This window comes from Panthera leo, chromosome C2 (genome assembly GCF_018350215.1).
Source record: "Panthera leo isolate Ple1 chromosome C2, P.leo_Ple1_pat1.1, whole genome shotgun sequence".
Taxonomy (NCBI): domain Eukaryota; kingdom Metazoa; phylum Chordata; class Mammalia; order Carnivora; family Felidae; genus Panthera; species Panthera leo.
Genome location: NC_056687.1, coordinates 132235921 through 132263460, shown reverse-complemented (window position 1 = coordinate 132263460; position 27540 = coordinate 132235921). Strand labels below are relative to the sequence as shown.

General features: G+C 41.2%; 2 protein-coding genes across 5 annotated transcripts in view; one reads left to right on the top strand and one right to left on the bottom strand.

Moving 5' to 3' along the window:
- Positions 1–9709, top strand: part of SH3BP5 (SH3 domain binding protein 5) — a 77907-nt gene extending 68198 nt beyond the window's left edge. For all 3 annotated transcript variants that reach the window (XM_042903775.1, XM_042903774.1, XM_042903773.1), the window contains exons 5-9: positions 1147–1277; positions 3748–3790; positions 4481–4700; positions 7475–7735; positions 8226–9709. In XM_042903775.1, coding sequence (XP_042759709.1) covers positions 1147–1277; positions 3748–3790; positions 4481–4700; positions 7475–7735; positions 8226–8428 — 858 coding nt within the window. In that variant the 3' untranslated portion in view covers positions 8429–9709. The remainder of the gene's footprint in view (positions 1–1146; positions 1278–3747; positions 3791–4480; positions 4701–7474; positions 7736–8225) is intronic.
- A 2313-nt stretch (positions 9710–12022) lies between these two features.
- CAPN7 (calpain 7) overlaps positions 12023–27540 on the bottom strand; it is a 41741-nt gene continuing 26223 nt past the window's right edge. Inside the window, exons 13-21 of one of the 2 annotated variants that reach the window (XM_042955283.1) lie at positions 26613–26757; positions 26387–26486; positions 25930–26065; positions 25318–25393; positions 21685–21830; positions 20840–20902; positions 15094–15224; positions 12832–12924; positions 12023–12739 (exon numbers count right to left, since the gene is read on the bottom strand). In XM_042955283.1, the coding sequence (XP_042811217.1) occupies positions 12595–12739; positions 12832–12924; positions 15094–15224; positions 20840–20902; positions 21685–21830; positions 25318–25393; positions 25930–26065; positions 26387–26486; positions 26613–26757 (1035 nt within the window). In that variant the 3' untranslated portion in view covers positions 12023–12594. The remainder of the gene's footprint in view (positions 12740–12831; positions 12925–15093; positions 15225–20839; positions 20903–21684; positions 21831–25317; positions 25394–25929; positions 26066–26386; positions 26487–26612; positions 26758–27540) is intronic. The other variant, XM_042955285.1, reaches the window with a different exon arrangement.

Below are 27540 nucleotides of genomic sequence, written 5' to 3'. Positions count from 1 at the left end.
GGCTTTAATTAGTTTTAATTTTTTAAGTGAAAAATTTTTTAAGGATTTATTTTTGAGAGAGAGTGAGCGCGAGCGAGCATGAGTGGGAGAGGGGCAGAAAGAGAAGGAGACACAGAATCCGAAGCAGGCTCCAGGCTCTGAGCTGTCAGCACAGAGCCCGATGTGGGGCTCAAACCCACGAACCATGAGATCATGACCTGAGCCAAAGTCGGTAGCTTTACTGACTGAGCCACCCAGCCAACCGGTTGACTTTATGACACGTGTGTGAGCTCTAACAGGAAGATGGGATAGAACTGGTGAGCTGGGCCTGTGGCCTCAGCTGCCTTTCATTTCCTTCATCCTCTCTCCTCAAGGCAGGCCTCCTTCTGATGCTTTTCTTTCGGTAAGAACTAACATTTCTGTGTGTTAGGGAATGCGCTTTCAGCCTCCTTGTTTTTGGCCATCGACGGCTCCTGATTGTTGGTTTTAAAACTCATTTTTATCAACAGGCTCAACACAATGTTTCCTCCAGAATTTCCTGCCAGGATGCTGACTGGTCTCCTCCTGGTCACGAATGTCTGTGAACCTCAAACTCTTGATATGAATGACTTGGTACTAATTTGTTTAAATGTAACGTTTGACTCCTCTGGATCCTGGGTTCTGGTGTGTCCATTGGCTAATGCAGGATATTTGGGAAAGGGCCAACAAGCTGAGATTGCGATTGCCTTGCTATTCTGATGCGGTCATGCCTGGTTGTGCTAGGCGTGACCGTCCCTTGACGTCTCTGCCGGTGCTGTTGGCCCATTTGCGAGCCCGTCAGCCCCTGTCCCGAGGCAGGAACCCAGGAGTCCATGGTGGCTACTTAGTGCCAGGAGGGAGGAGCAGGAGAAAGTGGACATCGGTTGACTCACAGAATGTTTCAGTTTTCTCTGATTTTTCTTTCTCCTTGTTTTCTTTCTCAGTCATTGCCACAGCCAGTTTTGGCTGTTTAATCTCACCTGATAGGACTTTGCCGGAACAGATCGATGAGAAATGTGATCCTCTCCTGTTTGGAATTTAGTTTAATCTTAGTCCACTAAATCCCTCGAGGAATATTTTTTAAGAATGATGTAAGTAATACTCCAACAGGGGACAGTCTGGTCAGCTGACATCTGCTGTTGTTTGAAGGTCATGGAGGCGGAGCAGACCAAGACGCGGAGCGAGCTGGTGCACAAGGAGACCGCGGCCAGGTACAACGCGGCCATGGGCCGCATGCGGCAGCTGGAGAAGAAACTCAAGAGAGCCATCAACAAGTCCAAGTGAGTCTGGCCACGTGGGTCCCCAGCGCTGTGTGTGATTGTCCTCCTCGTGCAGCTTCTTCTCCTTTCGTGTTCTCAGGGACCCGCCTCATCAGAGCCTCCCGCCCCGGGCTGTGTCTGCCCCCCAAGTTCTGTATAACCCCCAGAGGCAGGAAGTGCTGCTCCAGGCACGACCGACCCAGGAGACAAAGAAAAAGCAATTTCAGAAGCAAACTATTGCGTGGTTCATTGGCTGGGGCTTGGGGCTGGCCTTTGGGAAACCCTGATTGTGCCCTTGGCTCTGGGGCAGCCAGTGTGGACGAGCCCTGTCCTTCATTTTACCTGTCAGCGTACTGGGGAGGAGCTGTGTGGACCAAGAGCTGATGAGATGACCCGAGACTCGTTTTGATGGGGGTTTTTGCAAACTTTTTTCACTATTCCTCCTATGTATTTTTATTTTTAATTTTTATTATTTTTAACTTTTATTTTTTTAATTTATATCCAAGTTAGCATAGAGTGCAACAATGATTTCAGGAGAAGATTCCTTAATGTCCTTTACCCATTTAGCCCATCCCCCGCACCCATTCCCTCCAATAACCCTCTGTTCTCCATATTTAAGAGTCTCTTATGCTTTTGTCCCCCTCCCTGTTTTTATATTATTTTTGCTTTCCTTCCCTTATGTTCATCTGTTTTGTCTCTTAAAGTCCTCATATGAGTGAAGTCATATGATATTTGTCTTTCTCTGACTTATTTCACTTAGCATAATACCCCCTAGTTCCATCCACGTAGTTGCAAATGGCAAGATTTCATTCTTTTTTTTTTTTTTTTTTAACGTTTTATTTATTTTTGAGACAGAGACAGAGAGAGACAGAGCATGAACGGGGGAGGGGCAGAGAGAGAGGGAGACACAGAATCGGAAGCAGGCTCCAGGCTCTGAGCCATCAGCCCAGAGCCCGACGTGGGGCTCGAACTCACGGACCATGAGATCGTGACCTGAGCCGAAGTCGGACGTTTAACCGACTGAGCCACCCAGGCGCCCCTCATTCTTTTTGATGGCCGAGTGATACTCCATTGTATATATATACCACATCTTCTTTATCCATTCATCCATCAATGGACATCTGGGCTCTTTCCATAGTTTGGCTATTGTCGATGGGCTGCTATAAACATGGGGTGCATGTGCCCCTTTGAAACAGCATTCCTGTATCCCGTGGATAAATGCCTACTAGTGCAATTGCTGGGTCATAGGGTAGTTCTATTTTTAGTTTTTTGAGGAACCTCCGTACTGTTTTCCTGAGTAGCTGCACCAGCTTGCATTCCCAGCAACAATGCAAAGGAGATAGATCCTCTTTCTCCGCATCCTCTCCAACATCTGTTGTGGCCTGAGTGGTTAAGGTTAGCCATTCTGACAGGTGTGAGGTGGTATCTCATTGTTGTTTTGATTTATATTTCCCTGATGATGAGTGATGTGGAGCATTTTCTCATGTGTCGGTTGGCCATCTGGATGTCTTCTTTGGAGAAGTGTCTATTCATGTCTTTAGCCCATTTCTTCACTGGATTTTTTTTTTTGGGGGGTGGGGGAGGTTGTTGAGTTTGACGCGTTCTTTATAGATTTCGGATACTAACCCTTTATCTGATATGTCATTTGCAAATATCTTCTCCCATTCCGTCAGTTGCCTTTTAGTTTTGCCTTCTATATATTTTTAAATAGTAATCATCTTGGGGACATGCTCCCTGCTTCATTCACAGTTGCTGGGTCTCTAAGCAAAAGAGCTTTGTAGCGGGTGAACAGCTGGAGAAAAAAGCGCTGGTCTACTCTTAATGCTCAGACACCCAAGTTCCTAAAAATAGCCAGGGTCTTTTGACCCAGAGCCGGAGGACTAGTAGAATGTTGGCATTTGTCCTCTCTCTTGCCCATGACCTGGCCAGGTCTGTGACCATCTGATACCTCCGGTCCTGGACAGAATTCAAGAGGACCGGTCTGAGACCCCCTCATTTCGGTGAGGGAGGGATGACACTTTTCTCTTCCCCGAGTGACCTCAGCAGAGAAGGGAATGTGTTGAGGCAGTCCCCTCCCCCGCCCCATCTAGCCTTCATTCTCGGGGGAGCCGACGTCCTCCTTAGGAGAGGACATCTGGGCTGCCTCAGCTGCTGGGCACACCCTGTGTGGCCCTGAACAGCCTCCTAGAGAGGAAAGCGAGCCAGGGTACAAAGGCTCAGGATAAGCGTTCCCATGTGTGGGTTCCGCAGATCTTGAGGCGGGCCTTCTGTCAGCTCAGCCCCGGGTGAGTCCAGCAGCAGTGACTGGCTCATGTATCTCCCTGGCTCCAGAGCTGGGTGCGTTCTCTTCATCTGATGGCCTTGTCAGGGTTTGCTAAATCCCGGGCGGGTGGCCTGCCAGCCATAGCTAATGCCTCTTATCCGCCCTGTGCTGTCTACTGTGGCCATCTTATTCTGTTACTCTTACGGTTCTCCTTTGTGTCTTCCACAGGCCTTATTTTGAACTCAAGGCAAAGTACTACGTGCAGCTTGAGGTAGGTGTGGCCTTCTCTGGCTTTGTCGTTGATGGGATTTTTCTGCCCTCGAAGTCCCACTTTTGTGGTAGTGAGCTTTCAAATGGCGCATTTGCCACAAGAGGAGGGTGGGGAGAGACACGTCCTTGACTGAGCGTTCAGTCCTCGTCTGAATGGTCTTCGTCGGGTCTTCAGGGAGTGGCCTCTGAAGTCCTGTAAATCTGCCGTTCAGCCGCTTGCTGTCTCGTGCTGGGGTGCTGGCTCTCAGTGGCTCCGGGGGCCAGGGGCCTCAGCATCCCCGAGGAGGTGCGGATTCCAGAGCCCCACCCCAGGTCTACCGAATTAGAAACTGCAGGTGGAGCCCGGCCGGCAGAGTTTTAAAAAGGCCTCCAGGGGATTCAGATGCAAACTCCAGGGTGAAAAACCACAGTACAAGGGCTGGAATGTGTGTTTGCCACCCACTGATGTTTCTCCGATGGGGTTTATTCTGCCAGCGGTAGTTTCTGGTTATTGGCTTGAGTCTGTCACCCGGATGGGAGCTGGGGCTGGCGTGTGGAGAGCCGGATAAGAGAAAATCAGCTCAGCAGTCATGTCTCAGGGAGGTCGGGGGAGTGGAGTGAGTGCTGGGCAGAGTGTGCTTGAACCTTGACCTCGATCCTGAGGCCGGTAGGGGTTGCCTCCACTTACTGAGCCTTCTGTTCTCCTGACCAGCAACTGAAGAAGACCGTGGACGACCTGCAGGCCAAACTGGCTCTGGCGAAGGGCGAGTACAAGACGGCCCTGAAGAACCTGGAGATGATCTCGGACGAGATCCACGAGCGGCGGCGCTCCAGCGCCATGGGGCCTCGGGGCTGCGGTGTGGGGGCCGAGGGCAGCAGCACGTCTGTGGAGGACCTGTCGGGGAGCAAGCCTGAGCCAGACGCCGTTTCGGGTGAGCTGGGGGCTCGTGTGCGCCTGGGAGATGACGCAGCCTGTGTGGTCTCCTTCCAGGCCCATCTCGCCGATCGTGGAAGGGCCTGAGAGTTGGGCACGCCTCAGGGCTCTTTCTGGTGGCTTCCCACATCTTGTGGAACACTGTGTTCATCAGGGTGCTACTGAGTGTTCCTCGGAGTCAGGATTCTGTGGTGCCTAAGTTCAGAAAATGTTACACTTTCACCCCTGACGTTCGGAGTACCTATCAGGACATTCAGGGCTCTGAGAAGTACTGCAGGAAAGAGGAGTTGCCTATGAATAGGGACCGTGCAATCAGATTTGATTCAAATCCTGGCTTCCCCGTAGTCCATGATGTGGGCAAGGGCTTAGCCATGTCTGTTTCTTTACCTGTAAAATGGGGACTATGAGTGTCTGCTACCCACTGTGTAGACGGGAGGCTGGCACCCAGTAAGCAGTCTGAGAACGGTGGCTCTCACTGGTGTCTAACTGTGGAGACCTTTTTTCCCCAGGGCCACTCCTTGGGAAACTGATACAGACGTTTGCTGTGCCCCTCCCCCCATTTATTTTTCATCATGATAAATGTACTCTTTAATCCCCAGCACCCCCCCCCAACCTCCCCTCTGGTAACCATCAGTTCTCTATAGTTGAGTCTGTTTCTTGGTTTGGCTCTCTCTCTTTTGTTTTTTTTTTTTTTCCATTGCTTATTTGTTTTGTTTCTTAAATTCCACGTATGACTGAAATCATATGGTCTGACGTCTTTTGCTTAGTGTTATATTCTCGACCTCCATCCACGTTGCGAGGGGCAAGATTTCAGTACTCCGTTGCGTGCGTGTGCGCATCTTCTTTGTCCATTCATCAGTCCACGGACGCCTGGGCTCTTTCTACAATTTGGGTATTGTTGATAATGCCGTAAATATCAGGGTGCGTGTATCTGTTCAAATCCCTATTTCTGTGTCCTTTGGGTAAATACCTAGTAGTACAATTGCTGGACCATAGGGTAGTTCTATTTTTAACCTTTTGAGGAAGCTCTATACTGTTTTCCACAGTGGCTGCACCAGTTTATAGTCCCACCAGCAGTGCACTTTTTCTCCTCCTTGCCAACACTTGTTTCTTGAGTTTTTGATTTTAGCCCTTCTGACATGGATGAGGCGATACTTCATTGTCCTTTTGATTTGCATTTCCCTGATGTCGAATGACGTTGAGCGTCTTTTCGTGTGCCTGTTGGCCATCTGTGTGTTTTCTTTGGAGAAATGTCTGTTCATGTCTTCTGCCCATTTTTAAAATGGATTATTTGTCTGTTGGGTGTTGAGTTGTATCAGTTCTTCATTTTTGGATACTAACCCTTTACCAGATATGTGATTTGCAGGTATCTTCCCCCATTCATTAGGTTGCCATTTAGTATTGTTGATAGTTTATTTCGTTGTGCAGAAGCTTTAATTTTGAAGTAAACCCAATAGCTTATTTTTGCTTTTATCTTCCTTGCCTCAGGAGACCTATCTAGAAAAGTGTTGCTATGGCCAATGTCAGACATTAGTGCCTGTGGTCTCTTCTAGTATTTTTATGGTTTCAGATCTCACGTGTAGGTCTTGAATCCATTTTGTGTTTTTGTGTATGGTGTAAGAAAATGGTCCAGTTTTCCCTGTGTGAATTAAGAAAACCTTTCCAGATTGTCTTTGAACACTGTCTGTCTTTCCTTGTCTGTGGAATCATTCCTCTTGGTGCTCTCCAAAGTTTTCCTTCCTCAGGAATTTTTAAATCCAGTTAACAAATGTTTAAATGCCAGGCCCAAAGGAAGGTAAAGGAAACTAAAATTTGAGGGTCAGTGATGTGTGAGGTACTCTAATACTCATCCTTTCATATGGAGAGGAAGATGAAGCTCAGAGAGGTTAAGTAACCTGACCAAGACTACACAGCAAGTAGCGGAGGCAGGATCTGAATTCAGATGGGAGCCTGTTTTCTGTCCTCAGCGTTACAGTACTTCTCGTTTATGGTAGTCCTCTAGGGGACGCTACCGAGGCTGTTTTTAAAGATGAGGGAGGAGGGAAGACGAACACGAAAGCTCTAATAAGCAGGCTCGTGTGCAGGCTGAGGGGAAAACAGTTAAAGGTTGAAGTGGCTTTCAAACCACAAGAATGACCTGTCCTCTGGGCCTTGGTTATTCTGATCCACAAAACAAGCGAGGCACCAGCCACAGAGCATTCATTGTAAAGGAGTTTTATCCTTTTGCAGCAAATGGTGACCCAGCTAGTTAGGCCCCGAGTGTGTCTTTTATGCACGTTACCTGGAAGATCACAAAACCCCAACAGACACTCCACACGGGACTGTTGCTTCTAGCAGCTCCTGCTTCTACCGTGTGGAAGATGAAAGCTGCTAAGTCTGACTGGCTTTGTTCAGTACGCATCACACGGCGCCAGCTGCCTTCCCGTGTCCGTGTGGCTCTGTGAGGGGGCCCGGGGTGGAGAAAAGCCCCTGATCTGTGGCTGAATTCATCTTCCACTTTTAGGTCGTGTCTTCAGGTAGCAGACGCTGACTTCTAGGGCAGGAGCTAGAAAGTTGTTGCAAGGACACGGACTATCCATGGGATCCAGCCGCTTCCCTTCAAGTTGTTTTATAGTCCGGTCACGCAGGCTCCGGCGGGTGCGCGAGGCGGCAAGGATCTTGCAGGCCCCTTGCCGTGTGGCGCTGCTGGCCAGCAGGGGCCACTTCTGGAGGTGTTGAGGGAACCAGGCGGCTGTCGGGCAGAGCCCTGAGCGGTGTTCTCTCTCATCCTAGTGGCCTCCGAGGCCTTTGAAGACGACAGCTGCAGCAACTTTGTGTCTGAAGATGACTCGGAAACCCATTCTGTGTCCAGCTTCAGTTCAGGACCAGCGAGCCCGTCGGAGATGCCCGACCAATTCCCTGCGGTTGTAAGGCCTGGCAGCCTGGATCTGCCCAGCCCCGTGTCTCTGTCAGAGTTCGGGATGATGTTCCCGGTGCTGGGCCCTCGCAGCGAATGCAGCGGGGCCTCCTCCCCAGAATGTGAGGTAGAACGAGGTGAGTTACCGCGCTCTCGCCGGTAGTGCCCGTGCCAGACGACTCACTGCCTGGGCGGCCAGACCCCTGCACCGTTCTAGACCTCTGCCGGCTCTCAGGACCCCCGGCGCTGTGGTACGGGGCCCTGTGAATGTGCTGTTACGCGGTCGGTATCGATCCCTGAGACGCCAGCTGCCGTCCTGGGGGCTCCCGGCTCCGCTCCTGAGCTCTTCTTAGAGTACACGTTGGGTTCTGGGTCTGTCATCATAGCCGTCCCCTTGACGAACACAGGCCGGAGAGGTTTGTTTTCCAGCTGTTAGATGAACGTGACAGATCATCTCTAAAGCTAAGGAATATATAAGATGCCTTGAGCAGTAATCCCACGATGGAGAACGCTCTGTGACAGGCACGGCTGGGCAGCGCTGGGAGATCCCAGAGGGCGGAGTTGGCTCGGGCCCAGGTGACTCTTAGAACTGTCAGTACTCACTCAATAATCTTTGCATTTCTGTAGGAGACAGGGCAGAAGGGGCAGAGAATAAAACAAGCGACAAAGCCAACAACAATCGAGGTCTCGGCAACAGCAGTGGCAAGAGCCAAAGCAGCAGCGCCCGCGAGGGCCAGGCCTTGGAGAACAGGATGAAGCAGCTCTCCCTCCAGTGCTCAAAGGGAAGAGACGGGATTATTGCTGACATAAAAACGGTGCAGATTGGCTGACCCATCCGCAGCCGGGGCCCAAGGGCATATCCGTATTTATACATGGAGCTGTATGGAGAACATTGTGCCAATAATCATTTAATACATGCCAAATCTTAAGCGTTTACTCTACACTGCACTAATGAAGTTGTGACCGTGAGGGCTGAAGAGTTTTCTTCTGGGAAAGAGCTCTTGGGCTGGTTTGTTTTTCAGAGCAGAGGCGTTGTTGCGGTGGACTGTGACCAGGGTCACGGCCTTTGTGGAATATTACCTGTGACCGTGTTGTGGAAGCAATAACTAGTTCCTGTGAAAGAACCAGAGCCAGGAAAGGGACTGGGAAGCTGAGCCAACCTGGGGTCAACAGCTTGCTCCTCTTTCCTCTCTCTTACCCTCAATTTGGGAAAATGGGAGATGTTCTCTCCTTTACATCCCAGGGGAGGGATCTAAATGAAAAAACACAAGAACAAAACATCTTCAGAAAACACCTTTTTGACCCAGCAAAGGCTTAAAAAAAAAAAAAAAAAAATCCAAGAACACGATTCCTTTTCACCACCTCTGGTATTCAGAAGGGGCTTTTAAAAAAGCATATATGCTGGGATACCCATTAGAACCATTTTCTATAAAGGTTACCACGAACTGCACTTTTTGGGGTGGGAAAGGTGAATGCCAATGTGGGGATGGGAGGGATGGAGAGTAGCAGGGACATACCATAGAAGGTGATTTGTGGCTGTGGGAGAGAAGAGTCTGTAGCATAAACCTTATCCTGCCAGCCAAGGGACTTGATTCTTAAGAGAAGTGCATGTGAAGAATGGTTGCCATTGTTATATCTAGATTGACAAGGTGTCAATTTCTCTGTAGGTTGTGACTTTAAACATAAATTATTTAAGGGTTATGCTGCATTAGTATTTCTTAGAGGGAATTGTTCCTTAAAGATAGGAAAGGGAGTAGGCATGTGTTGGCACAGGCTGTTAAATAGAAGCAATGAAGTCTGTTATGCTAATAGTAGTAAGTGTTAAGACTGCTTTTCTTTAATGTTTTCACAGTTACACGTATTTAGAGCACTGTATTTTATTTGTCCTTTTTTGTTAAGAAAAGTTAGCATTTCTAAAAGGAAAAAAAAAAGCAAACCCATTTCAAGTTGTCTGTGAATTCTGACACAGCTTGTCTATTTTAGTCATTTGTAAATCTCTTCATACTATAGTGTTTTCTCCTTTTTTAATGACTGATCCAGTATCCTAATTCCAAGGTTATTTTGTACTTGTCTTAATTCCTTGAGTGTAATAAAAATGGCTTCAGAAAATGTTTACCTTTCTGTGTCTTCAAAGAACAAACCCCGATGTTGCCTAAATCTTCCATTCTAAGCAGCCTGCTTCAAGGAGGGGCATGGAACGCAGTGACCATCGGTCCTCATTTCCAGTTAAGGTCCTGGGTCCTAATAATTGAAGTCCCGATTACCAAGGTTTGAGTTAGAATTCTACTTTGGCTGCTACTAAAGCTGAGCAGTAAGGAGACACGGCATCGGGGAAAAGTAGACAAGGTGACGGTGTTGGAGGAATGCGTCTCAGTCGGCTGCGCTTGAGTCTCCTGGGAAGCTTAAAAACTCCCTGGTCTTAACCCTAGAGACCAGTATTATTAATTTGGGGTATACTTGGGTATTGAGCTTTTAAAAGCTCCACCAGGTGATTGTCATGTGCATCTAGTTGAGGATCTGTTTTCTGTGTTGGTCCAGCCACACCTGGTCTGCTATGTCTGTAGCACCATGCGTGGAGCTCTATTATAGAATTCAATAGTGTATTGCTCATACGTAGGCCTCTATTAGAATTTTGAAGGCAGGGATTCGGTCTTATTTCATTTTCCACCCTGTACAATATACAGTAAAATCTTGGATTGCGGTAACTTGTTCTGTGAATGTTCTGCAAGACGAGCAAAGATTTCTAATTTTAAGTTGATACACGAGCCAGGTCTTGCAATAGTAGTATGCGATGCTGAATGTCACATGATCACAACTGAGCCAGCGGTGGTTCGTTCTCTCTGTGGGATTGTGGGTGATCGTCTCCCATACTCAGTCTCAGGCCATAGTGTTCAGCAGAAATCAATGATTTTTCAGAATGTTGGGAGGTGCCTATAACTGGCCCTAGTGTATTTTTTGTCACTTCAAAGCACCTGCGGACAGTCCTTTGCTTTTCCATACAAGAGTAAACTTAGGAATGCTTTGCTTCATTCTAGGTCAGGCTGCCTGCGGATGTAGAACCTTTCCTTATTGCCAGTAACATTACAGTATATGACAAGAGTTTATTAATACTGTAGTCCATATCCGTGTGAGCATATACAATGGCCCGAATGCGGAAAAAGGTTGAAAAGAAAAGCAGTAAGGCGGAGGAGATCATTACGGCGGAAGTTAAGGAGTCATCGAGAAGTAGAAGCAAGGTATGCAAGTGGCCGAAATTGCAAGATTTTATAAGAAGTCTACGTCTGCATCTCGTCTGCTGAGAAGAGGAATCCCTCACTTCAAATTAAATTAGGGAGATGTGTAAAATGTGGAAAACAGTGCAAAATTTTGTAGAAAAGCACCACTTGAATAAGGCTGTAGCAGTGTGAGCAATGAATCTGTTTAACGACAACACAATGTCACATTTCCACGAAATCGTCAAAAGGAGACAAAAGCAAATGTCATTGGATAGGTTGTTAAAGTCACACAAAAAGAAAAAGTTTCCATTGAGCCAATAGATAGCAGTGATTCCATTATAGCGAAAGTCGTCCTACACAATCACCCTCCTCTCATCTCTGTCACACCAGCCATGAAGGTTTTCAAAGGTAAGTGCAGATTTTTTTCTTTATATTTTGTATTATATTACAGTGTTATAATCATTTTTATACGAATTTATTTGGGTTGTGGAATGAATCAACTGAGTTTCCATTATTTCTTATGGAGAAATTCACTTTGATGTACAAGTGCTTTGGATTACAAGCATGTTTCTGGAATGAATTATGCTTGCAAACGAAGGTTTTACTGTATTGAATACAAAAGGTTCCAGTCATGTGTTTAAAATACACTTCATGCTACAAATTTTTCTTTTTAAAGGGCTACAGAAAATTAATCCATCTAAAATTGAAAGCACAAAATAGTTACCAAAGTGGAATCACTGTCCTGAATACGAAACAGATTTGTTGAAGTATGAATTTTCATTTAGATGGAACGTACTAGATGAAGTCCTTTAATAATTTCTCTAGGTTAAACTATGCAGTTTCCATAAGTATAAAGATTTTATTTCAATTAAAGGAAGTAGAAATACAAAATAAGTTGTGATAATTATAAAGCAGAGACAATGAAAAATTCCACCTTATTTTCAGATGTTTAAAACCTTGAGCATCATTCTGCTCTGATGGATTTTTATGTAAACTGGGAATTTATACACGGCAGTAGTACCTTGGCAGTTGCTCTAAATGCAACCACAGTTACCATATATTAAATTTTCCATCGTATTTTCTTCAGTGTCACCGTAAGAGCAGTTTTTAAGATTACTACCTTCAGTCAGCCTGATAAAAAATAAGCATTCCAATAATGAATTTATCTCAGTTCTCTTCACATGAATTAATGGGAGACAGGTACCTAAGTTCAACGACCTTCATTGTTAACTAAGTTAAAATATTTCTTAAAGCTTTATTCTTTCATAACATCTGGGCCACAAACACTGAAAGTCATAGTACAGAATTAAAATCTGTTATGGCGACATGATTCATTTGGTAATTCGTTGCCCAAGATGTAGAGTCACAACACAAGTTTAACTTACGACATGCTCTGCCAAAAGACAAATATAAATATTTCAGGATCTATGTCAGCCTACTGTTCCACCATGTGAGCGGATATGTCCTGTTGCTATCTGGTCACAGCTCTTTCAGCAAAGGCATCTCACAGTGCAGAGTCGAACCTTTAATCATCAGCACGTGCTTTTATAAGATGTGGCCCCTCAATGCAAACCAACTCCTTGTACACACAAAACCGTGGAACTAGGACTTCTAAGTGATTTAGGGTAATTCTGACTACATACATTTCTAAACACTGTGACCCAAGCACCAGATCCCACTGTGACATTTTTAGAGATTTAATTCTGTTCTGAGGGTTTCTGTCTTCATTCGAAGAGTTGATGTTCGGTAAGTATAAAATCCAGTAAATGCTGAAATCTGCATCATTGAAGTTGTGTTGTCTTGATGGGGATAACACTATTGAAGTCCAAGAAAAAAGGTCCTTCTTGTTTAGGCAAAAAAGTACTAGGAATGATATTGTAGATCCCGGCAGGTATATTTTCTAATTCCAGGTAGCAAAACCCACACCTGTATGCAAGGAAAATGAGAACAAAGTTTACAGAAGATGAAGCCACAGAAAGTAAAGTACAAATTAGATGCAATCAAAATGCCGACATTACCTATAGTCACCACTAGATTTCCTCTGAAAGCCATGGGGACCAGGGTCTCCCACCATGGAAACTGTTACAACCTCAAATCCAACACTATATTGCCTGCCAACAACAACAACAAAAACCAATTACTGTTATTAAGTAGTATCAAACACATACCTAAAAATAAAGTACAGATATACTATTAAATCAAGCATATGCTTTCTAAAGCTTTAGGAGCAGGCAACACTCTGAAATGCATACTATTTTTACTCTTAATTATACAAAATACCATTTATATTTTTAAATTGAAGGTATGGAGATTAATATTAAACTTACTTTAGAAGAAACTGTTTTTACCACAGGCTCTCAAGAGAATACTGTGGAATTTCAGTGGTAAAATACTGTCTTTGTATGCAGAAAAAGTGGAAGGAGAGGGAAAGCCCTGAAATAAAACCTAAATTTACAAAAGTAATAAGCATATAGTAAACATGACATTCTAAATCAGTAAAGACAGGATTGAGATGGTGATGAAGTGACAAATTTAGGGAAAAAAAACCCTGTCAAATTGTATTCACACCAAATATACATTCTATGTGGATGTTAACAGTAAACCATAAAAGAACTAGAAAAATGTAAAAATTTGCTATTGGGGTGAGATTTCCTGCCCATAGCAAAATAAACCAGAAAAGACAGGTCTGATTACTTTAAAATGGAAATTTTTCTCTATGCAAAAAAAACAAAACAAAACACAATCTGGGAAAAATATTTGTTGCAAATATGTGCCAAAGATCCTTATTCATGCTTACAATTAAGAAAAACATGACAATTCCAAGAGAAAAAATGGGCAAAAGACGTGAATAGGCAAAGGAAAAAATGCACACTGTCAAACACTTTTACTCTATTGACAAATACAAAAGGGCAACTAAATACATTATTTCACCTATCAAACTGTAGAAAAATAGCTTAACCACATCGAAAGGATTGTTTTTGAAGTAGTTTGTAAAAAAGGCAAAAATTGTTTTATTTAGAAATATGTACTATTCTTATTCTGTGTGCTTTAAACCTTTTTAAGTTGAAAAAACAGGGGCGCCTGGGAGGCTCAGTCGGTTAAGCGTCCGACTTCAGCTCAGGCCACCATCTCGTGGTCTGAGTTAGAGCCCTGCGTCAGGCTCTGGGCTGATGGCTCAGAGCCTGCTTCCAATTCTGTGTCTCCCTCTCTCTCTGCCCCTCCCCCGTTCATGCTCTGTCTCTCTCTGTCTCCAAAATAAACATTAAAAAAAAAAAATTAAAAGAAAAAACAGAACACAACGTACACAGAATAACCTAAATAACCTATAAATGAATACACACACGGGTTGCCACTACCTAAATCAATACAACCCTCTCTGCACCACAGAAGTCCCTGTACACTCCTTTCCTTACAAATCCCGTCCCCATAAAGCAAACATTTAACACTTCCTTGCTTTTTTAAAAAAAAGTTTGGTTGACATATCAATTTCAGGAATACAAGACAGTTCTCTGCGTCATGCTCACCAGGGTAACTGTAGTCACCACATAACAATATTATTGACCGTATTCTCTATGTTGTACTTTTCATCCTTCTGACTTATTTTATAACTGGAAGTTTGTGCCTCTGAATCCCCTTCACCTATCTCACCCAATCTCCAACCTCCTCCTTTCTTGCTTTTATACAGTTTGATAACCTAAGTGTGCATCTTTAGATAATAGTTTAGTTTTGCCTGACTTCACAGAAGTGGAATCAGCTGACGTTTTGTTATGTGTGGCTTCTGCTCAGCATTGTTTTTAAGACTTCTCCATCTTATTCTGGGTAGTTGTAATTTATTTTCATTGTCATGCAGGACTCTAGGACTATTCTATAATCTTCAATGCCATGATGAACACGTGGGTTGTTACAAATGGTTGGTTCTTATAATGGTTTATTAGCCATTTGGGACTGTTCCTCTTACGTCATGCCTATTTGAGTTCTTATTTTTTTTAAACTTGATTTTTTTTTTCTTTTTTACTAATGTAGCATACTTATAAATCTTTGTCCTGTAGTCATTAACATAGATTTGATGTGAGAAAGCTGTCTAATGACCTTTTTGGCACACGGATACTCAATTATTTCAGCACATTTACTCAACAGACCATCCTTCCCCCACTCCTCTGCAATGCCATCTTTTTCATTAATCAAGTGCATGTATATGCATAAGTCTGTTTCAAAACCTTACTGTGTTCCACTAAACTCATTTTTAAGAAGATATTAAGTTAAGAACGTTAATCACAAACCTTGGTCCTCTTAGCTCAATCAGTAATGGCCCAGTCTTTTCTATATGGAACTGGTAGATGGGGTTATTTTTGTGAGTTTCCTGGAAATTTCCACATCCTCCAGCACTCTGACCACTCCACTTTCCATTAATCTAATAAAACAAAGTTTTTGTATTAATAAAACTTCTCATTCTCTAATTCTACTTTAAAGACTTTAGAAAGGGAATGAGGTCACCAAGATGGCAACAAAGGTTCCTCCTCCTTTGCTCCCACTCATAAGGACAACAAACAGCTATTCAAGAATAGGACACCACTGAGAGAATCCTAAACATGGGGGTGAGGCTGAAGGACCTCCGTGCACCACAGAGACCAGGACAAACTGCCTTAGAAGGCGAAGAGAAATAATACTTGTGGACCCCATTGTCTCTAGGCCAGCACCGCACCATGTGGACAGGTCTCCCCTGAGTCCGATTACGCCAGTGGCCAACCAGCATCCCCCAGCATTATGAATTACTCTGACCTTCCACCATGAGGACTGCAGGGCAATCTGCGGCAGCGGAGGGGTTGGAGCTCGCAACAACCAGCGCATGGACCTTGGCAGACTGAATTCATACCTGCGGTGTCCAAGTAGTAATCGGCTCATGCAGAACCAAGTCCAGGGTACACTCTGACCAGGGAACTTGGCGGGGTGCAGATCTGCCTGATCTGGACACTCGAACGAGTTTTGCCAGCCCTAGAGCCTGGTTTGCCCATACCCACCCAAGGAGCTGAATCACAGCTCCAACTACTGTAGAGTGCCTTCCAGCCCAATCTGATCAGAAGGGCTGGTGACAACTACTGGATGCTGTGCGCTCTAGTGGCGCTTTAGCCAAGAACTGATAGTTTTCAGAGCGAAGCCTGTGGCCTGATTTGGTTATGGAACGTGGTGTATAGGTGGGCTTGTGTTAAGACGACAAAGAGCTGCATCTCCTGCTGAGCCCACCAGGCGAGGAATTTGTAGCCCCGTTCATCACGGAATACAACCTTCAGGCTGTCTAAGGAATCTAACCAGAGCACATGGGAAGCCGCCAAACCCAACACGCCTGCTCACAGTGGCACTCGAGCAAAGCACAGCTTGTGGCTTGCCCTGTCTGCAGAGCAACACTGGTGGCCTCTCCGGACTAGGAAATTCAGTGCACATTCTGGCCTGATTTGGGTCCCCGCACGATGAACTGCACAATGCCTGGGTCCTGTCCTGTTGCCCAGCCAAAGCAGGGAAACTAATTCACTGCTATTACAATCTACTACTGACTATAGTAGTCCCAAGTAGTACGTAAGCCTGACCAGAGAATGTAAGCAGCTGTGAAGCCAGATCCACAGCCTCATTTGGGTAGGGACCAAGCCAGCAGTCCTACCCAACTGTTCTCAGCTAGTAGCACAACCACCCTCCCTGTCCTCAGAGTTCTAACAGCTGCCTTGCCCAAAAACAGGCAATCATAGCAGGCCCCAATCTGCCCAAGGCCAATACCAACAGACACACCCAGAAACCCAAACTAAACTAACTGGTGGAAAACTGTTCTTGCCCAAACAAAGCTGTAAAGTCTTCTAGAGGAGCCTGATTACTCAAATGCGAAAATTCACAAACATTAAGAAACCAAGGATCACAAAAATGCAGGTAAATATGACATCACTAAAAAAACTAATAATTCTCCAATAACCCTAAGAAAATGGAAATCTATGAATTGTCAAAGAATGGAGAATAATCTTTAAGGATGTTTAATGAACTATAAGAAAACAAAATTAAGAAAACAATGAATGAACAAGTTTGATAAGGAAATAGCAATCATCCAAAAAAAAACCAAAAAAAAAACACCCAAACAAATCCTAGAGTTGAAATATACAATAATTGAAGAAATCAATAGAGAGTTTTAAAGGTAGACTCAATAGTGCTGAAGAAAGAATCAACGATCTGGAGCACAGGACATCGAAAACTACCCAGAAGAACAAAACAAAAAAAGAATGAAAAAGAGTGAAGAAAGCCTATAGGAATTATAGGACACAATGAAAAGAAACAATATTTTCATTACACAAATTCTAGAAAGAGAAGAGAGAGAAAGGCAGAGAAAGTATATTTAGAGCAAACCTTTCCCAAACCCTGGGGAGAGAGAGGAATATCCAGGTCCATGAGGCCCAAGGATTCGACAGCTAAACCCAAACTGGGCTACACCAAACACATTATTAAAACTGTCAAAAGTCAAAGACAGTTTTAAGAGCAGCAAACGAAAAGAGAGATTACGTACAAGGACTTCCTATAAGATTATTAGCATATTTCTCAACAGATACTTTTTCAGGCTAGGACAGAACAGGATGACATATTTCAAATACTAAAAGAAGGTAGCAATCAACCAAGAATTGTATACCTGGTGAAGCTATCCTTTAGAAATGGAGGGATAAAAGGGTTTCCTAAACAAAAGCTGGGGGAGTTCATTACCCCTAGATCTGCCTTATAAGAAATGCTAAAGGGAGTTCATTAAGTGGAAGTAAAAGAATGCTAATTAATATCATAAAAACATAAAAAGATAGTGTAAATCTCACTGGTAATAGTAAATATATAGTCATAGTTAGAGTCTGGAATATGGTAATAGTTGATGCATAATTCACTTAGCACTGCAGTTTAAAAGTTAAAAAACCCTGAATGTAGTAAAAATAATAACTACAATAATCTGTTATTAGTTATGCAATATTAAAAACATGTAAACTGTAACAGCAATAACCTAAAATGTGAAGAGGAAGAGAAGTAAAAGTATAAAACATGAATTCCACTGAGGTCATTAAGTTATTATCAGTTTAAAATAAAGTATTATAAGTTTAATACACTTTATGTATGCCTCATGGTAATAGTAAGGAAAAATCCTGTAGTAATTACACAAAAGAACCCAATAAAGTCAGAGCATACTTATTTTATACCAAAAGACTTCAAAACACACACAAAAAGACAACAGGATAAGAAACAAGAAAGAATGGATCTATAAAACAACCAGAAAACAATAAAATGGCAACAGTAAGTCCTTACCTATCATTAATGTAAACATAAGCATTAAAATTCCCAATAAAAAGACACAGAATGGGGCACCTGGGTAGCTCAGTCAGTTAAGCACCTGACTCTTGATTTTGGCTAGGGTTGTGATCTGTTAGCGGGATCAAGCCCCACATCAGGCTCTGCACTGACAGCAAAGAACCTGCTTGGGATTCCCTCTCTGCTGCTACTGAACTCATGCACTTTCCCTCTCTCTCAAAATAAATATATAAACAGCAACAGAAAAAAGAAGCAAGGAAAATCCCAAATAACCTTACTCTATGCCTTAAGGAACCAGAAAAAGAACAAGCTGAGCCCAAAGTTAGCAGAAGGAAATAATAAAGATCAGAGCAGAAATAAATGAAATAGAAAACAGGAAAAAAAAAAAAAAGATGAACAGAGTTGGTTCCTTGAAAAGATAAAACTAACAAACCCTTAGACTAAGCAAGAAAAAGGACCCAAGTCAATAAAATTATAAATGAAAAAGGCTACACTGCAACTGGTAACATAGAAATTCAAAGGCTCATAACAGGACACCTATATGCTAACAAACTAGACAACCTAGAAGAAATGGAAAATCTGAATAGACCAACTACTAGTAAGGAGACAATCTGTAATCTGAAGATCTCCTGATGAAAAAAAACCCAGGACTAGATGACTTCACGGGTGAATTTTACCAAACATGTAAAAAAGAATTAACACCAATGCTTCTCAAGCTCTTCCAAAAAAATCGAAGAGCGCTCCCAAACTCATTTTACAAGGCCAGCATTATCGGGATACCAACAACAGAAAAGGACACTACTGGAAAAGAAATCTACAGGCCTGGGGCGCCTGGGTGGCTCAGTCAGTTGAACGTCTGACTTGGGCTCAGGCCATGATCTCATGGCTCAGGAGTTCGAGCCCCGTGTGGGGCTCTGTGCTGATGGCTCAGAGCCTGAAGCCTACTTTGGATTCTGTATGTTTGTGTGTGTGTGTGTGTCTCTGCCCCTCCCCTGCTCATGTGCTATCTCTCTCTTCTCTCTCTTTCTCTCAAAAAAAAAAGAAATCTATAGGCCAATATATCCCTGATGAATACAGATATAAACATTTTCTTTTTTTTTTTAAGTTTATTAATTTTGAAGGAGAACAAATAGGGGAGGCACAGACAGAGAGGGAGAAAGAGAGAATCCAAAGCAGGCCCCATGCTGCCAGCACAGAGCCTGAGATGGGGCTCGAACTCATGAACCAGTGAGATCATGACTTGAGCCGAGATTAAGAGTTGGATGCTCCACTGAGACATCCAGGCGCCCACAGATATAAATGTTTTCAACAAAATATTTAGCAAATTGAATTCCACTGCACATTAAAACGATCATTCACCACAATTACGTGGGATTTATTCCCAGGGATGCAAGGATGGTTCAGCATATGCTAATCAGTCAATGTGATACATCAATAAAAGATAGAACAAAAGAAAACAATCTTCTAATCATCTCAACAGATGCAGAAAAAGCATTTGAGAAAATTCAGTATCTGTTCATGATATAAACTCTTCTCTAAGAAATGAGCCATGGATGGAACATATCTCAACATAATAAAGGCCATATATGACAAGCTCACAATTAACATATACTCTATGGTGAAAAACTGAAAACTTCTCCTTTAAGATCAGGAGAACAAGACAAGGATGTTCACTCTCACCACTGCTATTCAACATAATTCTGGAAGTCCTAGCTAGAGCAATCAAGCAAGAAAAAGAAAATGTATTAGAATTGGAGGGAAGAAGTAAAATTGTCTCTCTTTGCACATGACATTTTATATATAGAAAACCCTAAAGACTCAACCAAAAACCTGTCAGATTTAATCAACAAATTCAGTAAAGCTGCGGGATACAAAATTAACATACAGAAGATCAGTAACATTTCTTTTAACAAATTTTCTGAAAAAGAAACTGATCCCATTTACAGTAACATCAAAAACAATAAGATCCCTAGGAATAAATTTAAGGAGGTGAAAGATCTCTCATCTGAAAACTACTATATTCTAATAAAAGAAATTGAAGATGACACAATAAATGGAAAGGTATTCTATGTTCATGAACTGAAAGAATATTGTTAAAATGTCAACACCACCAAAAGCCATCGATAAATTCAATGCAATCCCTATCAGGACTCTAATGACAAGTAAAAAAAAACACTCCTAAAATTTACATGAAACCACAAAAGACCCTGAATTGCCAAAGAAATCCCAAGGAAGAAAAAGCAGGAGATATCAAACTTTCTGCTTTCAAGCTATGCTATAAAGCTACAGTTATCAAAACAATCCCAAAAATGTATGGTCAATTAACATTTGACAAGGGAGCCACGAATTCTCCCTCGAATCTTCTGCTACACATCTAGCACACCCTGCAAAACCAAATTTTTTTTTGCAGTAGTAGTCGTCTCAAATTCTACTTTAAAGGTTTGTCTACATGATGAACCCTTCCCTAATGACCAAAGTCTACATAATCTTCTTTCTTTGAACTTTAGTTCTTCCCACAGAATCACTGAATGTTGTTCACTGAAGATCTCGTATTCCAACCCAGACTGCAGGCTACTTACATTTCCCTTGTGTTACTGTCAAGTCCAGAATGTTTAATTGTTAAATGTGAAAGATAAAGTGAGAAAAGGAGAAAAAGGCAAGGGAATTCTAAGATTTTTCTGAGATTATGACCCAGAGAAAGAATTCTCTTACCTGTTTTGATAAGGTGTACGGTGAAGGAATCTTTGAAAAAGTAAAGCTGCAGGCTGAATATACCTAGATTAAAAAAAAAAAGTGATTGAAAAAAATAAAAAAGTTTATTGTACTGATAGTGTATACTTATAAAAATACCAAAGTGATAAAAGAATATATTGGAAGACTGAAAACTTAGTTGGCATACATAAAAGCCATGATTCTGTACACAGCCTAGTTATCAAGTCCGGTTTAATGAACTGGGAACTGAACAGCTGGGGTTCTTGTCCTGGCTTTCTGTGTGTTTGACTCAGGACAATTTCGCTAGGCCTCAGTTTCTGCATCTGAAGAATAAAGGGGTAGAAGCAGTTCCCCAATGTCTCTAAAAATCTATTCAAATTGAGCTCCCTTACTGATGTATGGGAAAACAGCCTATGCAGAACAAAATTAAAATAACCTTCCCAGCTACATGAGAACAGTATGTTTATAAGCAATTGATTTCCTTTCACTAAGTTCAAAGTTGTGTTTTTTAACTCAATGAAAGTATTATAGAGGTTAAAGAAGTTTTTAACTGCTTGATCTGAAATAGAACTTATTAGTCCAACATACCACATTACCTTAGGACTAAATTATTATTCTGAAAACTAAAATGTTCACTCAAAATAAAAACATTACTTTTCAAAAGCATTACTTTCTGCAGGAAGCATAATTTAATACTGAACTGATATACAGATAAACACACAAATTTATAGAGGACAATCAATTTTCAGATATAAACTTCTTCTATAGCTAATCCCACTTATGAAGCCAAGCATATTATGTACCTTATATTATCGTGTTCTGTCACTGTATGTTGGTTTACTCACCCGGACAGTGTAATGGATTGTATTCTGTTTTTCATACTGAGAAACCACTAATGTAAAGGTATGGGTCCCAGGCGTGGTCAGCTTTATCTTAGTCAAATAATGAGGGCTGTTAATTCGAATGCCATCAATATATGGAGGTGGGTCACCTACAGAAAAGTAGGTTTATGCTTTAGTTTCTGTAGTTTTTAAATTTAAGTTTTATAATTCATGATAGGAAAAAAATTAAATGGATGGACCCCCCCCCAACTGATTCAATCTTTAAAATATAATGCGACTAGAGAATTTAAATTTCAACTTAAAACTTTGTAATTAAACACTTTAAAACTTTAAATAATTTCTAGTAAGTAAAAGGAATATTTTGGAATACATTCAATGAGGTATAAAATAATCCCTAGTAAACCTTATGTAGCATTTTTCTCTAACGGGATTTTAAAGTCAAGATTGGCTTTGCTTTGTTTTGTTTTGAGGAAATGTTTTAAGATGCGAAGAACTATATAAAAATATACTTCCCACCAACAGATATATTCCCCACCATTCATAACTGAATAACACTTTTTGTCATACTAGATTCTTTATAAAACAAAGTCCCTTTTAAACACCACCCTTAGTCCTATTCTGTTCCACTCTGATGGATTTAGTGGGCTTTTCAGACGCTAACACACACACATCCCTAAAAATGAATGAATGAGTGAATGTTATTTCTGTGGGCATATATCTAAAAAAAGGACAGCATAGGTCTTATTTTAAGCTTTCATTTTGCACTCAACATGTTTTTAAGATTCATATTGTTCTACACAGATACGGTTTATTCCTTTTAAAACTGCCTGCATGATATTCCATTATATGAATAACTTATTTATACCCCCATCTAGTTATTCAGTCTGACAGATTATTTACAGTATTTTTCTATTACAAACAATGTTACCCAATATATTCTCTGATGTCTCCTCAATCAGGGCCAATGCAATAAAATCATTTCATGCATGTCAATTACTACATGTCATTTAAAATCAATGCTATATCACTTAGCTTATTTAGGAACACTGAATATTTATAATGTAATCTATTGAAATAACTAACATTTTACTATCTATCTGTAACAGGCAAAGTCTCTAATGCTCACAGTGGTGTGATCTAGTGTGAAGAGAAAAAGGGCCTATCTGTGATCTTGGACAAGGTTTTTAACCTTTCTATGTCTCAGTTTACTCTTCTGTGAAATGAGAAACAATTTGAGAGTATTTTAAAAATTTTCTTCAGCGTGTTGTGATGAAAATAAAATTATAAACCAGAAAGTACTCTTTTCTGAAAAGGCAGTATCATTATATGTAAGAGGGAGCATTGTTTTAAAAAAAACAAAAAGAATCCAAATAAAAAGAGTAACAAAAATATTTTTGAAAGTCGAAAGCCTATATATAAACATCTTAATGCTAAGAATATATAGCCACAGTATTTGTTTTTTTGGTTGTATAGTGGCCAACATATGAATAGAAAATCTGGCTAGTTTAACTTTAATTCTTAGACATACTGTCTTGTCCATTCCAGGATATCTAGGGATATTGACTGATAGGAATCAGTGCCTGCCTCATGACCTTCACAGGGTAATGGGTACGAGTATCATTTTCCTCTGATTAAATTAAGACTTAACAAAACCACTTTCCATCTCATCTCTCCCAGTAATGCCCATTTCTTTGCCCTTTTTAAAAGAACTGTCAATAATTGCTTCCTTACCTCCCAGCCTCTCCTCAATTCACTTCTAACTGGGCTTATAAGTCCACCTATCCACCAACTCTGTTCTTGTTAAGGTCAACAATGACTGCCAAGATGCTATGTCCATTTGTTTCTTCTCTAACCTAAATTTCCTGACCTCTAAAATAGCAACAGATGCAGTTGCTCATTCTTTCCCTCATGAAATATTCTCTCTCCTTGGGTCATGTGAAACCTTATTCTATTTCATAAGGTATTTTGTTCTAATTTTTTGCAGTAACCTTCCTCTGCTCAACTTTAAGATGTTTGAATCCCAGGGTCAGGTTCCGAGTGTTCATCTCTGTACCTACAACTCTCTCCATTGGTAGTGTATACAGTCCTGTCTTCAAATGGCAGGACTTTATCCCAGAACTCTTCCCCCAAATCCAATTGCTTACTTAGTTTATACACTTGCATATCTAATAGATATCTTAAATGTAACAAAACCACAAAATTTACTTTTGATTTTACTCCACAACAAAACTGGTCCCTCCCCACCCCCACCAACTCTTACCCATCTCAGTAAATGTTACAGCAGCTTTTTATGAATTAAGCCAAAAAACAGGAATCAGTCTTGATTCCTCTTTGCCCCTTACATCAACTCAAGTCCTGATAATCCTACTGAAACCCAAATCTGTCCACTCTTTCTCTACTAAGTTCAAACCACCATTATTTCTCATACAAAATCATGTAATTTGTTTCTCTGCTTCTATTTTTTTTGCCCCCTCCAATATATTCTACAGAGAATGTTCTTTAAAAAAAAGTTTCTATCAAGTCATTTTCCTGATCAAGGCCCTCCAAAGATTTCCCAACACACTGAGAATGAAATCCAAATCCTTGTGGCTTACAGAACATCATGTGATCTGAGCCTGCATATCTTTTTGACTTCTTGATATCACACCACCCTTGGCCTACTGGTCTTTTTTCTGTTTCTTTTTCTCATTTCAGAGTCCTTGTATTTGTTCTTCCCTCTGCCTGTAATGCTTTTCCCTCGATTTCTTTACATGACTGATTCCTTTTGTCATTTAGGGTTCCTCTTATCCTTTCCCAAAGAGGCCCTCCATGGCCACCTAACCAAAGCAACCAACCAGTCACTAACACATGACCCCATTTATTTCTTTACACACATATCACTATCTGGTATTTTTCTTATTATCTGTTTCTCCAACAAGAACATAAACTAACAGTTCCTATCATTTAATATGTGATAAACTTTTTTTAAATGTGAAAGCAAAGTGGTTTCAATACAGCATGTTAAATGCTTCAGGAGTCCTGCAGAGGGAAAGATTCACTTTGCCTGGCAGAAAGGTTATCACAGAGAAGTAACATATAAGCTGGATATTAACCATGTTCATTACACAAACTAGGGTAAAAGGAAAAAAAATGGGTAGAGGACACGGAGGAGAGAGATCCTTAGGAGAAGAAACTGTATGAAAAGAGGGGAAACAAGGGCATGGTATGTTCAGGAGTAGCCAGTACCTCACTGAGGGTACTGTGAAAAGCTGCGGCATGACATAAAAGGTGACAGGAAGGTTAAGGTCAGAATATCAAAAGGCTTATAAACCATGCCAAAGAGCTTAGATTTTATCCAGGAGTTCAGGGAAAAACCACAGAATTTTTGATCAGAGAAAAAGATATTAGTTTTAGAAATAAAACTCTGACAGCAACATATAATATAGGAATCCCAAATTCCTGAGGTCTCTAAATTAAAAACACATCAAAACAAAACACAAAAGTAGTATAAATACCACCTCGTCTGTATGAGTGGTTTTTGTTAGTCTATCAGCATTATTATTTCTGCATATTATCTACATAAAGCGTATCATTTTAAATTTAATCAGGTAAATAAAATTTCAGTTGTTTGTCTGAATGTTTGTCTACCAAACATACCTGGGTAATAAACTTTTTTCCCATCAGTCTTGTATACAACCATTGTGATAAATTCTCGATTATTGGCGAAATCATCCTAAAAGTACAAAGAATCCAATGTAGTTAGGAAAACGGGCTCACAATGCTCGTAAGTGGGAAGAAAATTCAAATTTTAAGAGCATTTAAGCTACTTAGTGCTATAAAAAATGTTTTCTGAATTAAATTCATTTCAAGGATGACTACACTGTATAAAGTAATACATTAAACAAGACTAAGGCTATTAAGATTATGGTAGTTTCCCTTTACAGAATCAGGCCTAATGATTTAACATCTCCAAACTCCCTTCAGAGTATTTTAATGTTAATACTCTTAAGACCTAAAGCATATATAATCAACCTCAAAACCCTCACTGAAAAGCATAAACTCCCATTTTTCTTCAAAGATGATTTCTGAACAAGATTGTAAGTATATAAATTTCCTTAGAGGAAAACATTTACCTAATACTACACTATTTTCAAGCCACTTACATAAATGAAACAGGTTGGTGATCAAATTACATATCTTGTTCACATGGCCTAATTACATTCTTTAAAGTTTCTGTATGGGATAGATATATAAGGAAGGGATCAGTACCTTGTCTGTTATGTGTCTGCTGAGCAAAACCCAAACTGCAGCGCCCCCTTGTGGACACTGCACCTCCAGTCTGTACTGGGGATTATTAGCCAGGCTATAGGCATCTTTCACAGGTCCTTGCTTAGCATCCCAAGTACTAAAAGATAAAGTCAACAAAGAAAGTAGTAATTAATTTCTCATTGAGCTAAAGTAGAACACTATTTTTAAAAGCTTTGTGTCTCTAATACAACTAAGTTATCAGGATTTTTGTTTTATTGTTTAAAAATATTTTGGCATAACTGAGAAATACATAAACAAAATAATCACGTGGCAGTCATCTGTGGGCATGGCAAAAAGAATGCTGGTCTTCATAAATGATATAATATATATATAACTTAATCCTTCATAAATGAATCCTTATATATGAAAAAAGTAGAGACTACCATAAAGCATATTCTGAAATGTGCAAAAAAGTTACCTGTGAATACATGTTGATTCTTTAAAAAGACCTGGATTCCAACTCAGATAAATCACATCATAATACTGGCAGAGATCATCCCATGAAATCCAAAATATTCCTGAAAATTAGATGTCTGTTAATCCATAAAATATCTTAATGATAAATGACTTGAATAAATACCTTTCATATTATGAAACCGTGTTATTTAAAGATCAAATGGTATTAAAATTAAAAAGATACTTACCATTGTCTATTTTCTGAGCTGTTCGAGGATCAAAGTTTAAATATTTTTGTAACTCTGGGGTCCAGTTTTTTACATCATTTTCACTGTATCTTCCTTTCCAACGTAAATGACTCCAAGGATTTTTCAGTTGGATAAATCGCAGCCCCTATTAATAAAAAAGCAGAATAATAAAATAATAATAAAAAAGAGATAAAGTGGCAAAAGAGTTTTACCCTATTTTTAATTAATTATATTTGAACACTTTTCCTTCCAAATCCACTTGAAATATTCTTTAATCAACACTTTCACAAGGTCACACATCTGATCAAAAACTGTAAACGGCTGGGGCGCCTGGGTGGCTCAGTCGGTTAAGCGGCTGACTTCAGCTCAGGTCACGATCTCGCGGTCCGTGAGTTCGAGCCCCGCGTCGGGCTCTGTGCTGACAGCTCAGAGCCTGGAGCCTGTTTCAGATTCTGTGTCTCCCTCTCTCTGACCCTCCCCTGTTCATGCTCTGTCTCTCCCTGTCTCAAAAAGAAATAAAACGTTAAAAAAAAAAAAAATTAAAAAAAAAAACAACAACTGTAAATGGCTACCTATTCCTGAGGGCTATGCTGTCCGTATGGTAGTCACTAACCACAGGTGATAATTAAAATTTTTTTAAATTTAAAAATCAGCTCCTTAGTCACACAAGCCGCATTCCAAGTGTTCAAGGACCACGTGCAGCTAGCGGTTAATGCGCAGCCCAGATACACAATATTTCCATCACGGTAGGAGGCTCTTTTGCATGGTGCTGCCTTAGAGCATCAAGACTTTCCCATCCTTTCAAAGCCTACTCTGCTCTGGCCCCACTTTATTTTCCAGTATTCATACCCCATGTATCTTTGGCTCTAACTTAGTCTTTCCTCTCAAAATTCCCACAAATAATCCTTATTCAGTTTTACCTCGAAAG